This window comes from Cnephaeus nilssonii (genome assembly GCF_951640355.1).
Source record: "Cnephaeus nilssonii genome assembly, chromosome: X".
NCBI classification, from domain to species: domain Eukaryota; kingdom Metazoa; phylum Chordata; class Mammalia; order Chiroptera; family Vespertilionidae; genus Cnephaeus; species Cnephaeus nilssonii.
In genome coordinates this window covers 26,923,880-26,939,295 of record NC_137071.1, presented here as the reverse complement: position 1 = coordinate 26,939,295, position 15,416 = coordinate 26,923,880, and the positions used below count along the sequence as shown (strand labels likewise).

The 15,416-nt window shown below is 34.3% G+C and overlaps 1 protein-coding gene across 1 annotated transcript in view; it reads left to right on the top strand.

The window, feature by feature from the left end:
* The window catches only part of DACH2 (dachshund family transcription factor 2), a gene marked incomplete at both ends in the record, with an annotated part of 865,383 nt that overhangs the window by 224,561 nt on the left and 625,406 nt on the right, over positions 1–15,416 (top strand). The window contains one exon of the mRNA XM_079765880.1: positions 3,480–3,518. Within this exon, the coding sequence (XP_079622006.1) occupies positions 3,480–3,518 (39 nt within the window). The remainder of the gene's footprint in view (positions 1–3,479; positions 3,519–15,416) is intronic.

The window sequence follows — 15,416 nt, the reverse complement described above, 5'->3', positions numbered from 1 at the left end:
GTAAACTAGAGCAGTTCTGACAATACATCACATAGGAAAAAGACAGCTTCACTAATTAAAGGGATGAAAAAGAGTGGCTCCTTCTTGTCTTTCCTTCTACCACCCATCAGCACTTCAAGTTCTTTAGAGTACAGTTTGAAATCCATTTCAAAGGTTGACTGTATCTTTGAAATGCTCTGTTTTAAGTAAATTCCCCTGCATGAAGAATTAATAAAAGTAGCATTCTAGTAACCTTCAGTTCAGAGGTATGAATTACTATGTGATATTTGATAGTGAATTTTTAATTTATCTTCAAAATGACTAAAATACTTAAATCCAATGAGTCTGTGAGTTCTTAACTGGACTCCTTACTCTGTGATATTTTGTTTTCTCTTGGCATGTGATCTGTATGCTATTTCTCTATTATTAAATGTGATTTTATGGTCTAAGTTTAGGTTTCAAATGTAAAAATTCCATATCTCTGATTCTTCTGCTGAATTTCCTCCAATCAGAGAAAAGCATGCTGGGCAACAACCATTGCCATTAACTTTGTGGGTTTGCATTAACACATTACAACTTAGAAAAATCTAAGTATGAAAATTCTTTTATAAGTGGTACAGGATAAAAATGATCTTGAAAAATTAAAATATAGCCTGCTCTGGCTGAGTCCTTGGGTCTCAGCCAGAGCAGAATTACCTTCCAGGTATACCCTGTATGTTGGAGGAAAGTATCCTTATTATAAGGATAACCAGTGTCTTAATGTAGTGCAGCAATGATTATTAGAACTGGCGAGCTGAGTAGAGACCCTAACTACTTACCACAATTTGTTGTAGGGCTTCTGTTGGTAATAGATCTATTGGTTGTCATGGTATTTTGAGAATAGTATTTGACCCACTGTTCTTGAATATATGTAACCCCTTTTGTGAATCACTTTGTAAGAATGTAGAAATAGGTATATTTCAGCCACAAAATTAAATTTTAGTTCCTATGTTCATCACTTTAATTTCATACCCATACTTAGAAGTGGGAAGAGGTAGCAAAATGTAACTTCAGGAGACAAAGAGGAATTTTAGGGGATATGAAACATTCTAGGCCAACTCGAGGAAATTCAAATGAAAGCTGCTCTATACTGAGCTGATAATAATTGCAGCATCTGCTTGTCCAGTAAAAATTACCAAAATATTGATTATTTGGCAAAGTGTAAAGAAATCTAAAATAAGTTAGTTGACATCACAGAAGGAACAAATTCAGAAGTGTAGAAGTCATATTATATTTTGAATATAAAAAATAAAGTATGTGTATTTAACATGTAGCCCCTGAAGTTCTAGAGTTACAGTTATAAATAGTACTATAAAATACATCTTACATTTGATAAATTTTTTTTCAAAAGTCAAGGTAAACTCCTGAGAAAGTTTTAAATCCTTAATTAAATAATAGTTAGCTCATGGACACATATTTATTGGATACTACTAGCAAGAATGTTTCAATACTTTGTAATTTTGAAGTCCTAAACTTAAATAATCTGAGTCTATGAAGACCTTAGAAGATTTAAATGGTTTTATTTGTTTGAACTTAGTATAATTATGTACATATGGTGACAACCAAAAATGTTCTGGTGAGTTTAGAAAGTCTTATAAGAAAAAACATTGGGATCGATGGTAAAAGGGAAAAAAAAGTCTGGTGATGTATAGTCCATTGGTTTAAGAAAGTATGGACAGACATTGACTTGGTATGTTATACTTTCAACAATAAAGACAAATAAAAAATAAAAAAAAATGGGGGAAAGGGAATGTATGGATAAACATTGACTTGGTATGTATGAGTATATTCTACTTTAAGAAAGTGTCATTTCAAATCAGGGTGGGTGAGTGAACTATAAAGCAAAATCAAATTGTTCTGTCAGTCAAGTGACAGAATACCAAAGTAGGTGAAGTAAAGGCTCACTTTCTTTCACTCCTACTTTCTTTCCCCAGCAGCCCTATATGCTTGCATTTGTGGTTTATTTAGAAACTAGAGGCAGGTAACCCGGTGATCAGGGAAAGGTGATGCCCTCATCACACCTCTGCTGCTGCTACTGCTGGCAGCACAAGCCTCAAACAGCCCTGGTTACCAGAGCCTTGGGCAGCCCTGGGTGGCTGGGCAGCCACCATCTGAGGCTTGCCTGCACCTCGGGCTGGCCCTAGGTGGCTGGGGAACTGAGGGGATTGGGGGACTCAGGAGGCAGGCCTGGGGGTGGGTCCAGCCATGCCGTGCACCTGCTGCCCCGGAGTGGCTGAGGGGACTGGGCACCGCCATCTTGTGGCTGTGAGCACTGCCACCTTTGAGGGTGTGGCAGTCAATTAGCATATTCCCTTCTTATTGGCTGTGGGTGCTGCCATCTTTGTGATGGTCAATTAGCATATTCCCTCTTTATTAGATAGGATCTTCTACTGACCTTTAAGCAGGAAAGCAGTTGCCTTTCAAAAACAAACAAACAAAAAATACATGAAGGGAAACTTTTAACAAAAAGGCTATTACAAGAAAAGATTCTAAAGGAGTGATGAACAACCCATATATATTTGTACTGGATGTTATAGAGAGGTTCCTGTTTCTGTATTAATAAGTGCACTAAGGCTCAAAAGGGCCCAAGTTACAGTCCTTATAGTGTTTTTTTTATTTTTAGCATGGAATTTTAGATTTTATTGTTCTTCATTAAAGGTCATGGGAATGCTGGGAATCATAATACTGGAAAGAATGGTTATATTATTAATTAATCTAATCATTTTTTATTGATTTTTTTTGTATGTGCTTAACTTATTTTGTTTTGATGTGTGTATGATTGTATGTTTGTGAGTGAGTGATAGTGTGTGTGCACATGTGTATGTGTAACCCTTTGGGGGAAGATGTAAGATAGTTACATGTTTCTACAGAAATAAGTATAGAGTGTACTGAGTGATTAATGGCTCCATGTTTGGGAAATTAAGGCATAACATTTATATTGGCTTATTTTCATCATCCTGTTGGCAAAATAAAAAACGTGAAAAAATTGGAAGGGGATTTTTCTATAAAAAGTATTGGAATACCCGATGGGATGGGAAGAAAGCTCTTGAGAGAAAGGGAAAAGACACAATATTGCTGAAGCCTTTTTGGAATTGTTATGACCCGAGGCCATTTTCTTCAACAGAAATCTATAACTTTATTTCCTTGCCTTCATATATGGAAAAGCCCTAAACCACATCACATTTCACATTATTCTTTACTCAATGGGGATTAGACCAAAAGTTTAATAACATTATCCATCTATTTAAAATACTATCTAATAGCAATTAAGGCTTTCCTACCTTCTTTGTGCTCTTCCCTGCTGCTGTTTCATTGTGTGTAACTTATCTAAAATTTCTGCAGATTTTAAGAAGATTTTTTTTGTAAAATATAATAAAGGCTTGATTAATTGGAAGCTAACTAACCAGAATTCTCAATTAACCAGTTTTATTTATTTATTTTTTGCTACACTCTCCTTTTAGAAGGAAGAGGCAAATGACAAGAAAACAAGCTGTTAACAGGTATTTATGTATTTATTTTTTAAAAATCAACTTCCTGGGAATGTCCTGGAACCTGTACAGATTCAGCCCAGCTTCAATAATTTTGTTACCTGTACTATACTTACTAAGGTAGGAAAGCAGAGCCATTTAAAAATTTCAGCAGCAAACATTGAATTTTGCTTAACCATTAGTTAATAATAAAATAAGAAATCAAAATAGCTAATTAGAGTTAGTCTGCACATTTGAGGGTTCTAGTTAATTGGGGTCCCCATGATTTCACTAGAGTTAGTTTGTGACCATTCATATTTGTTAACTGGGAGTAGATATCAGAAACATGCAGTGGAGAGATGACTTCCAGCCACAAGAAGCAACTTCCCTGGTAATTGAAGAAGTTAGAGAAAGGCTGTAAAATTGATGGGGTTTGAGTGAGGGTCTCTGACATAAAAACATTGACACCTATGTAAAATAATAGGAAAGTAATTCATCTACCTTGCCCCATGACTCTGAATGCTTAGGAAGGTACATTCACTTTTGCAGGGCAGCAAAGGTTATTAAGTGTGCTACAGCAACAATTTTGGGGGAAAAACCCACAATTATAATATTTTGGAGTTCTAAGCATTAGACATAGATATATTTTGTAGGCATGTCAGTAGTTCTAAAATTTTTGTTCTTCTGAAAATACATTCTTTAAGTATTTGGAAATCTAAGAAGATTCATACTTGAAACTTCCTAAAATGTCTATGACAATTTTAGTTAAATTGCAATCAGAGATACCATGTTGCTTCAGGCTTTATACCTTTTAGGTTGTAATGGGGAAAAACTGGCAGTTACTCAGAGAGGCAAAAGAGAAGGAGAGCAACCCATGATATTAAAGTAGGTTTTGCTATTGCCTGCAATAGTGCTCCCTCTTCTCTTCCAAACAACCATCTCAGGTTAAATCACACTTTACTGACTTTTCCCCTTCCTTCTAGTCTGTAGGGGAGATTGGGACCACTCTAAGTGATTTATCCTGAGTTTTCAACATGGAAAATGAAAATTGTTATGGCAGTGTTTCTAATATCTGGGATATATTCTATCTATCTATCATCTATCTATCTATCTATCTATCTATCTATCTATCTATCTATCTATCTATCTAATCTATCTATCATCCAAACCCAGTGACTGAAAGGCAGAATGACCAGAACGACCAATCAACCAGTTGTTATGATGTGCACTGACACCCAGGGGGTAGACTCTCAACGCAGGAGCTGCCCACTAGTGGTCAGTGCGCTCCCACAGAGGGAGCAGACGCTCCGCTGACTGGGATGAGCGGAGCTCCCACAGTGGGCCGATCCCCTAAGGCCATGCCCCCCACCAGTGCACGAATCCGTACACCGTGCCTCTAGTTTTAAATATTACTCTTAAATATCATGCACACTAAATAATACCCTAGTGACCTGAAGCTGTGGATGTGCCTCCTTAAGTGTCAAACTTTTTTGTTAGACTGTGACTTCAATGCTGAAGAGACTGAAACCCATTAAATTTCATTAATGAATTTTTTTAACTAAAAGACTTTAAATGGATTGAGTTTTGAGTTTTAGATTTGGGATATTGAAAGTAAGTGTTTTTTATTGTATATGAATGAAATTGAATTCAGGCATTGAAAATAACATACATTTTATTTTTATTTTCTGAATGAAATGCTATGCAAATTAATGTTAACCTTTCACTTTTAATTAAGTATACAATAGATTAATACTGTGTGTATTTATTTCTAGATTAATCATAACACACATTACTTATGTACATATATACATAATGAGTTTTTACATTTACTGTAATCTGAGGTAAACCATGAAATGTTTTCAAAAGTATATGTACCTATTAATTCCCAGAAACTACAGAGAAACAGGAGGATCACAAATTCTAATGCCTACTGAGTCAAGGCTTAGAAAGTATAAGAAAGAACATAAGCAATAAGGAGTAGAGGGGATACTCTGCTGAATTAGAGAGTATATATTCTTTCCAAAGGTGGCAGCTATTACTAGGCTCAGCTGATTGGAATGCAGGCCCAGTGTTGTTAAGATCTGACTTTTAAGAGAAGCCAGAAAATCAGATTTTTATGTGAAATTTACCTAATTCTTAACTGTTGGTAACTAATTAAAAAAAAAGCAAAAAGCTACATTATGCAGGCAAAAAACAAAACAAAACAAAAAACAAACAAACAAAAGAAACACCCAAAAACAACCATTTGTGGTCTGGATCTAGCCCAAGGGCTGTCAGTTTGTTACCTCTGCTTTAAATTGTAAATCCTCTACATACTGCAATTAAAAAAAAATCATAGTATGTTAGAAATGCACCTGAAGATCTTGATGACGGCAAATTCATGTAAAGTAAATAAATTTTAAGTGGAGTGCTTATAAATAATTCTCCTGGTACTCAAAATAATGATTATGCAGTTTGTGATTTTTTTTATTACTGCATGGAAATAACCAAGACAATTTTCCCTTGATGTGGTTTAAAAATTAAGACAAAATTATGAATTTGAGGCTTTCATATTTATCAATAAAACACAGTATGAAAACTAATTACTGCCATGTCCAAAAGAGAATATTTAAGTATAGGTTTTGTCACATAACATAATTAAGGCTTCTATTTAAAGCCCAATTAATGGTGCTTTAATCGGAAGAAAGCCATGCATATATTGTTTTATTTTAGATTGGCTTTCCTTTAAATGCATTTCTAATTTTATCTAGTGAAATTCCTTTATTTTTACAAATGGTTAAAATAAGAAATAAGAGAAATGTAAGTAGTTAACACAACAAAACTTCATTTGAACTTTTGATAGGCATTGGCAAAGGTAAAACAAAATTTGGTCATCTGAGATTTTATTAAGAGGTAACTGTTTGACTGATCTGAGACTTTTCTTGTTTGTCTGTCCTGCCCTGGACCTTAGCACATAATCCCACTGTGCTACAATGCTTTTGACATATGTATGCCCTTTTCATTATCGGCAATCCAAAAGCATATTTGTCTAGCAAGGAAACAATTAAATTTCAATCTCTCTAGGAAAAAAAGAAAGAAAAGTAAAACACCCCACTGCTAAATGTGCTTTAATGACCTGTAGGATCTGCACCATAAATCCTTAGTCAGGATGGTAAGTTAACATTGTCATTTCTGCTGAGAAACTTACGAAAGACTTCTTTAAAAAGAAAAAAAAAACTGAAAAAGAAAGAGAAAGGAAATAATGCACAATCTCAAATCCTAAATTAACTTAAAAAATGCCCACCCTCCTCTTTTTTATTTTATTTTTTCTATCACCATTTATCCCCTCTATTCCCTCTTCCACATCCCCCCTCTCATTATTCTAGCTGCAGATTTAACACAGATATATGAAAGATGATAAATTGTTGGACAACTTATTAATACATATGACAGTGTGCAAAACAATTGATGTCTACTTGAATGAAATTTGGATAAAAGAAATTTGGATAGACAGGGCTGCCCTTAGATCATCAGATAGATCTGATCACAAGTAATCTGTTATATGATAGGGATGAACTATATTTAAATGTACTAATAAATTAACTGTTCCCTAAAAACTTTAACAATTGGAGATTCTTAATTGGTTAATCCTCAAAGGAGAGAATTTAAAAAATGAGTTATTTGATGCATTTGACCAGTGTTGACATATAAATAAGGTAATTAAGGATAAACTTTGATGAATAGTTAATACTATTTTTGTCAGAACATTATAATATCTAACATTTTGCAAACATAATATCCCAGGTGATTTTCCATGTATTAGTTCATTAAATCATCATAACAACCCTACAAGGTAGGTGCTGTTATTGTGATCCTTGTTTTACAGATGATGATACTGAGACACAGAGAAGGTTAAGTTACTTATTATGGCCATACAGTCTACAGTACCAGAGCCAGCAGTTGAATCAAGGCAGTCTGATTTCAAAGCTCGTATACTAGTACTTTGGATCAATACATTTTAATACCCTGACAACTGGAATTATACTTATTACCAAAACCTCATATTTAAATATATATGACTGAAAATGACATTTCTATTCTGAAATCAATTTGGTAACATGATTTCTATCATGTAATAAATTAGCAAGATTAATTATAATGTAGTTCAAGTAGAAAGACTAGAAAATAATGAGAGATAACTGTTGACTAATAATATGTCTATGTTTTGCTACATTTGATTCATGACTCAATTAAAAAAAAGATGTATCTGTAAAGCATTAATGATATGACTAATACTAATCTCCTTTCAACTCACCCTCCACTAGAGGTAACCACTATCTTAAAATTGGTGTGTAGTGTTGCTGTATGTTTATTTTATTATATGTGTAAATATGCAGTATTAATTTTTATATTTGTAAAAGTGTACCTAAAATGGTTTGAAACTATAATATGTTTTTATAATTATTTTCACATTACATTTTAGAGATATATCTAGGTGGATATATGTAGATCTAGTTCATTTATTTTTTAATTTCCACTGTATTATTTCAGTGTTTGAGTATACAGTTTGATAATTCTTTACTATATTGATTGACATTTAGGTTGTTTTCAATTTTTTGTTGTTACAATGTTGTAACAGACACCATATTTTCTTGTGCCCATGTGGGAGAGCTTCTCTAGGATATAAACCTAGAAGTGAAATTGTCAAATTGTGGGCTATGTGCATCGTCAACTTTAATAGTTGTTACCAAATTGCTCTCTAAATAGCTTCTGATTTATACTCTCACTAGCATTATACAAACACTCCAGTTTTCACACATTCTATCTTGCCAGTATAGTAGTTAATTTTAACAAATAATTCCTTTGAATAAAAATATAATTCTTATAATTTATTATCTTTCATGATTATACATACAATTTAAAGATTGGTTCCCATCACTTAATACTGATACTATTTGTGTCATCATTCATTTAAAAACATATCTAGTTTAGATAAGCATAAGGATACTACTTAAAATTTGTATTTTCCTTGGTTATAAGTCATATTTTCATAAAGCCTCATTTGATATGAGATAGTGGGACAGGAAAAGTTCTGGAAAAAAGGCAGACGTCCATGACTTAAAACAGTGCTGTAAATAACTGTGGGTTGAGACCTCAGTTTCTGTATCTGTAAAATTAGGATTTTGGACTAAGCAAGTTCTTAAAAGCATGCTATAACCTTTTATCTGTGACACATATATTCACTTTACCTTGAATCTATAATTTACTTATTGTGAATAAAATATAAAGACAAAATTGAATTTTATCAACTTGTGAAAACTGTTATAACACTTTCTAGCTTAGTTAAGATAATAAATTTTACTATTTATCTTTGTGTTTCTCATAATTCAAGGACAATTGGGGGTGGGAGGTTGGATAGAAGAAGGGAGCAGGATCTCAGCATTAGAAGAACTAGGCAATGGCAACACACAATCTTGAATTCATCTTCAATGTTTCCCACTCTGAAGCATCACATCACAAATGCTGAAATACAGTGGGAACTCAACCACTCTTTGTTATGGCTTTGTGTGTGTGTTTTTCAAGATATTTTTATGCACATTTCAGATTCAGAGAAGAGACTATTCAGTATTTTCAGCTCACTTAAGATTTGATTCCAACAGTGCTTTGATGGCACTGCATATAGTTACTTGAAAAGGAGGGAGGACTCAGGTTGACTTTTCTGTATAGTTCTGTATTTCTTTTTGGACGATGGGGCAAAGTAATTGGATATTCTTTTTGCAGGTATTTTTTATTAGAAAGATCTGGATCTTTACCCTGAGGTTTAACAAAGAGCTTATAGGTTTTGTTAAATTCTATGTGCACTGGAAAAAACCATTCAATTAGAAACTTGTTCAATATTGTAAGAAATTAGAGTATAATACAGAGTCAGTTGAAACTGATTTTTATTTAAACTCCCATAATTGCAAATATATGACACAAACACACTCACATACACTCACACATTCGCACACACAAGTATATCCTATCTCTAGTACAGAGTACCTATTATTTTAAATGACTTTAAAAAAGAAAATTGTTTATCTATGAGTATATTGAACATAGTTATATTTTTAATATAGCCTCTACTATGGAAGATGACAATTCTAGCAAACAAAATAGAAATCAGTTAATCTCTTGTGATGAAGACATTTTTAGGGGCTTCTCTTTTTAAAAATATTTTTATTTATTTAAGAGAGGAAGGGAGATGGAGGGAGAGATACAAACATCAATGATAAGAGAATCATTGATCAGCTGCCTCCTGCACACTCCCTACTGAGGTTTGGGCCCATAATCTGGGCATGTGCCCTGACCTGGAATCCAACCAGTGAATTCTTGGTTCATGGGTTGATGCTCAACCACTGAGACACGCTGGCCAAGCAGGGCTTTCTCTTTTTATAAGTAGCCCTGGAAAAACTTTTTTACTATGGCACTTCTAGAAAGTGAATTGACCTCAAACAGAGTTTCAACATCAGAAAACACAAGAAAATTGTGGTTCACACACTTTGTTCAGATGATCTCCAGATTAATACAGTTCACATATGTATACCTCATTTATCCAAATGTGACAATAGGCCTAGAGAATCCCACATAAGTGCTTTTGAGGGTTTTTACCCACTTTGATCTATTTGTGAACTGACTGTGAGACACATATTTAAGAAGTTCCATTGCTACCTTTGTTAATTGGCACTATGTTTCACAGTTTAATCATACTCTAAAAATCACCATTTTGCTTTTTGTGTCACTTCACTAGTTCAGTGAAGAAGAACTTGTGAGCAGTTAATTTAGATTATTTTTGGCCAGATCCTACTTATCTTTGTGTGGAGATTTCATCAAGTTTTCTAACATTATGAACAAGCACTATAAATCACTTAAAATACAAGGTATCTCAAAGTCTTTGAGCTAGTTTTTATAGGTCAGAAAATTTTTAAGATAGCACTTTTGGACATGATATACTAAGTGGCTGACAATAATATTAAGAAATTAGTATTCTACTTAAGAAATAAATTTTATGGTTGCTGAGTACAAAAAAAAGGAAAGGAGGAAGATAAGGATTGTTGTATTGCCTTTATCATCTGCTTTTCTTAAAATCATCATTTTCATTTGAGATATTAATGAATCTTTATTTACAAAACCATTTGCAGTTGTTCTATGTACTACTCCTTACTGAGTATCTATACTTTTGTTAGCCTGAACGAAGCCTTAGCAAAGAACATTTATCCACAAAACATCAAAATAATGGACATTTTATCATTATCATTGCCTCCAAGAATACCCATGTGCTTTGCCATGGATGCCCAACATGCATAATATTACATGTGCACAGAAAGTATTCTTTTTTGTTTACTGAAAATCCAATTTGAAACTTGAGCAAATAATTTACATTATGTTTCCTTGGGATTACTTACATTATTGTCCACTCTGGTGTAGTAATTTTGCTCACAGTTGGAAATGTAATGCAGAGTGACTAAGATAATGTTGTTTACATAGACTTTAAGTGGAGTGACATTACAGTCAAGCAAGTGTCACATCACCCAAAGAAAATGAAAACTTAATTACCATAATCCCGTGAATACTAAAATTTATTGGCCATGTGTAGCATAGTAATGTAAGGTTCTGCATGTTACATTTAATGATGTGAAGGTGCAATACATTAGGTCTCAGGTTGTGTGTTTCATTAATATAAATGAAAGAAAACTGACTTTTGTAGTAGGGTACCTGTCTGAATGTTCAGGTGAAATTTGTTCTTTCTTTTAAACTTAGAACAGTTGCCTAGTGATGTAAAAATTAAGGGACTGTTAAAATATTTGTACATCTAGATACCAGTGAGTAGGATGACAGACCATGAATTTCTCTGGAGGACTAAGTGTAGAGTTAGTTAAATGGCTGAGACAGGATGAAGAGGAAAGGCTGATAAACTACCTATTATTGTGCAATGGGGAACATATCATTAATTTACAAAGGGAGTGGTGACATTTTCTAAAATTGCATAGCCCTATTCTTAAAAGTTTATTAGTGTAACTAATTAGTTGCTAAAATGGAGTTGATTTGAAGATCCAGTATGAATGCATTTGAAAAGGCAGTGCATTGTCCCTAAATTGGGAGGGTTTGTAATACATCTTGATGAATGCAACAAAATGTTAATAAATGGAATTATTTTGCCAAATAGCTGTTCTTTTATTTGTAGTTCTTAAAGGAATTATGTTCCATGGCAACATGCTCTAAAGTCCTGAAGATATATGTGAAGTGCTCTGAAGACATGTGCTGCTTCTGTTTTTGATAACACCAAATTTTCAATACAAATAATAAACTTGCTCAAAGGGTTCTCCTCCTCCCAGCATATTAGGACTCCAAAGATCTGCTTACTTTAGATTGTCCTTTAGAATTTTTATTTTCTAACTAGAGGCCCAATGCATGAAATTTGTGCAAGAGCAGGCCTTCCTTCCCCCGGCTGCCAGTACCAGCTTTCTTCTGGCACCGGAGACCCGGGCTTCTCTCTGGCTGCAGGCAGGCACCCAGGACCTGGGCTTCCCTCGCAGCCCTGGCTTCGTACGGAAGGTCGTCCAGTCTAATTAACATATTATACTTTTATTATTATAGATTCTAATGCTCAAAAGGGGGCAAGTATAAAAATGGTCTAGCTATGAAACTTAAAAATGTTTAAAAATAAATCCATTAGAAAACAGAGATGTAAAAAATATGTTCTTGAATCAATAGATTTATATCAGTGATATCTTATTCATAATTTTTGATAGAAAGTGCTGGATCATCTGATATATACAGTGATCCACATTTCTTTAAATGTGTAATGTAAAAGCTGCTAAAACATATAAGATACTGAAGCCTGATCATAACAGCAGTCATGCTTTGATTTGTTGCAATAAGGAGAATTTAAAGCATTTTGTAATGATTTACCATTACAAAGTACTCTACTGATAGACAATATTCTATTTAAATATATAAACAAAATTATTATTTGATAAAATCAAATGATTTATAAATTTTTATTAAAAATGGCTAGTTCTAGCCATATTGCTGTAATATAGTTGTTCAACAGATCTGTATGGTTATGCTGCATGAAATAAAATTAGCCTAAATAACAAAAACAGTGATTTTATATTCTTTGTGCTGTAAGAGTTTTACAAATACCCATTAAATCACAAATTGATATATCTAAAATGTTAAGTATAAAAAAGATAGTGGTACTTGTCTTTCTCTGACTGGCTTATTTTGCTGTCTCAAAGAGTAAGAGAGCCTTCCTTTTTATAGCTGCATAGTATTCCATTCTATAAATGTACAACAGCTTTTTTATCTACTTATCTACTGATGTGCACTTGGGCTGTTTCCAGATCTTAGCTATTGTAAATAGCACGGCTATTAACATAGGTGTGCATGTGTTCTTTCTGATTGGTACTTCAGGATTCTTAGTATATACTCTTAGAAGTGAGATCACTGGGTCAAATGGCATCTCCATTTTTAATTTTTTGAGGAAACTCCATACTGTTTTCCATAGTGGCTGAACCAGTCTGCATTCCCACTAGCAGTGTACTCTTTTCTCCACATCCTCACCAGCACTTGTCATTTGTTGATTTGTTGATGGTAACCATTCTGAAAGGTGTGAAGTGATACCTCTTTGTTGTTTCAATTTGCATCTCTTTGATGATTAGTAACTTTGAGCATTTTTTCAAGTTTCTCACTCATATGTAGAATCTAATGAACAAAATAAATGGATCAACAATATAGATCTAGAGACACAGAAGCATGAAACAGACTGAGGAATCTTAGAGGGAAGGTGGGGGTGAGTGGATGGAGAAAGATTAACCAGAGAACTTATATATGTAACCCAAGGATGCAGACAATAGTGTGGTGAAGGCCTGGGAGGCCTGGGGCAGGGTAGAGGGGTCAATGGTTAAAAAAAGGGGACATCTGTATTATTTTCAACAATAAAGATATATTAAAAAAAAAAGAAAATGCAAAAGAAAAAAAGTGATTTCATTTTTTTCCACTTAGTATAATGACTTCCAGATTTATCTATATTGTCACAAAGGACAGTATTTCCTTATTTTTATTATTATTTTTTTACTTAAAATATTTTTTTTATTTTCAATTACAATTGTCATTCAACATTATATAAGTTTCAGGTGTGCAACTCAGTGATTAGACATTATATAACTTACTAAGTGGTCACCTGATAAATCTAGTACCCATCTGTACCATACATAGTTATTGTAATATTATTGACTCTATTCCCTATGCTGTATTTTACATCCCCATGACTATTCTGTAACTACTAATTTGTACTTCTTAACCTTTCACCTTTTCCACCCAGTCCCCCAATCCTCCTCCCATCTGGCAGCTATTGGTTTGTTCTCTGTATCTATGAGTCTGTTTCTGTTTGTTCATTTATATTGTTCTTAAAATTCCACATATAAGTGAAATCATATAGCATTTGTCTTCCATTGTCTCACTTATTTCACTCAATACAGTACCCTGTAGGTCTATCCATTATGTTGCAGATGGTAAGATTTCATTCTTTTTTATAGCTGAGTCATATTCCACTGTATATATGCACCACTTCTTCTTTATCTATTCATCTACCGATGGACACTTAGGTTGCTTCCATATATTTTCTATTGTAAATAGCACTGCAATGAACATATGGATGCATATGTCTTTTAGATTTAGCGTTTTACATTTCTTTGAATAAATACCCAGAGTGTAATTTCTTGTTCCTTTTTTGTCTTGTATATAGCCTTTGTTTTAAAGTCTATTAGGTTCAGTATAAATATTGGTACCCCAGATTTTCCTTTGTTTGCTTTTTCAATTTTCACAAAATATCTTTTTCTGTCCTTTTACTTTCAGTCTGTGTGTGTCTTTCAATCTGAAGTGCTTCTCTTGTAGACAGTATATTATGTAGGTGTCTTGTTTTGTTATCCATTCAGCCTCCATATGTCTTTTTATTGGAGCATTTTATCCATTTGTATTTAAAGTAATTGTTGATAGATATGTAGTTATTGCCATTTTATTATTCACATTTTTCTCCTCCTCCTCCTCCTCCTCCTCCTCCTCCTCCTCCTCCTCCTCCTCCTCCTCCTTCTTCTTCTTGAAGATGCTTTAAAATTTCAGGCAATACTGGTTTGGTGGTGATGAGCTCCTTTAGCCAGGTTTATGGAGACATGGATGGTGTCTGCCTGCTGCCTATATATGTGTGTGTGTGTGTGTGTGTGTGTGTGTTGGGGGGCGGGCTCAGAAAAGGAACAATGGACTCTGCCAGCACTTCTGTCTGGGAGAAAGATGCACTTCCAGCCTTCTACTTGAAGCCAGACAATTAAGTTTTTCCCCTTATGTCCCTAGTGTCTTTTAAGCTGCTGGTCCAGCAATGGAACTCAGAGTGAGTGAGTCAGAGTAACTACATGTGCTAATTCTTTAAGAAGAACTGCCTGGTACTCCAGCATCCCTTTATCTCATTCAGCCTTAATCCCTGCTGATTTTTATGGCCAGGAGTTTTGGGGACTTCTCTTTCTGGCACTGGAACTCTGGGCTGGGTAACCTGGCATGGGGTTAAGACCCCTCACTCCTCATGGGGGACCTCCACAGCCAAGATATCTCTTTCAACGGGTATAGGACCAGCTTGTTCTATGTTTCTGCCCCTTCACCAGTGTCAATGTAGCTTTTTCTTTATATCCTTAATTTTAAGCCTTGTTTTCAGCTAGATTTCAGGCAGTTCCGAGTGATGGTTGTTCTTTAATTTAGTTGTAATTTTGATGTGTTTGTGGGAGGATTTGAGTGTGACATTTATCTACACCAACATCTTGACCGACTCCCTGTGGTTTTATTTTTTAACTAGAGGCCTGGTGCATGAAAATGCATGCACTCGGGGCAGAGGAGCGGGGTTCCTCAGCCCAGCCTGTACCC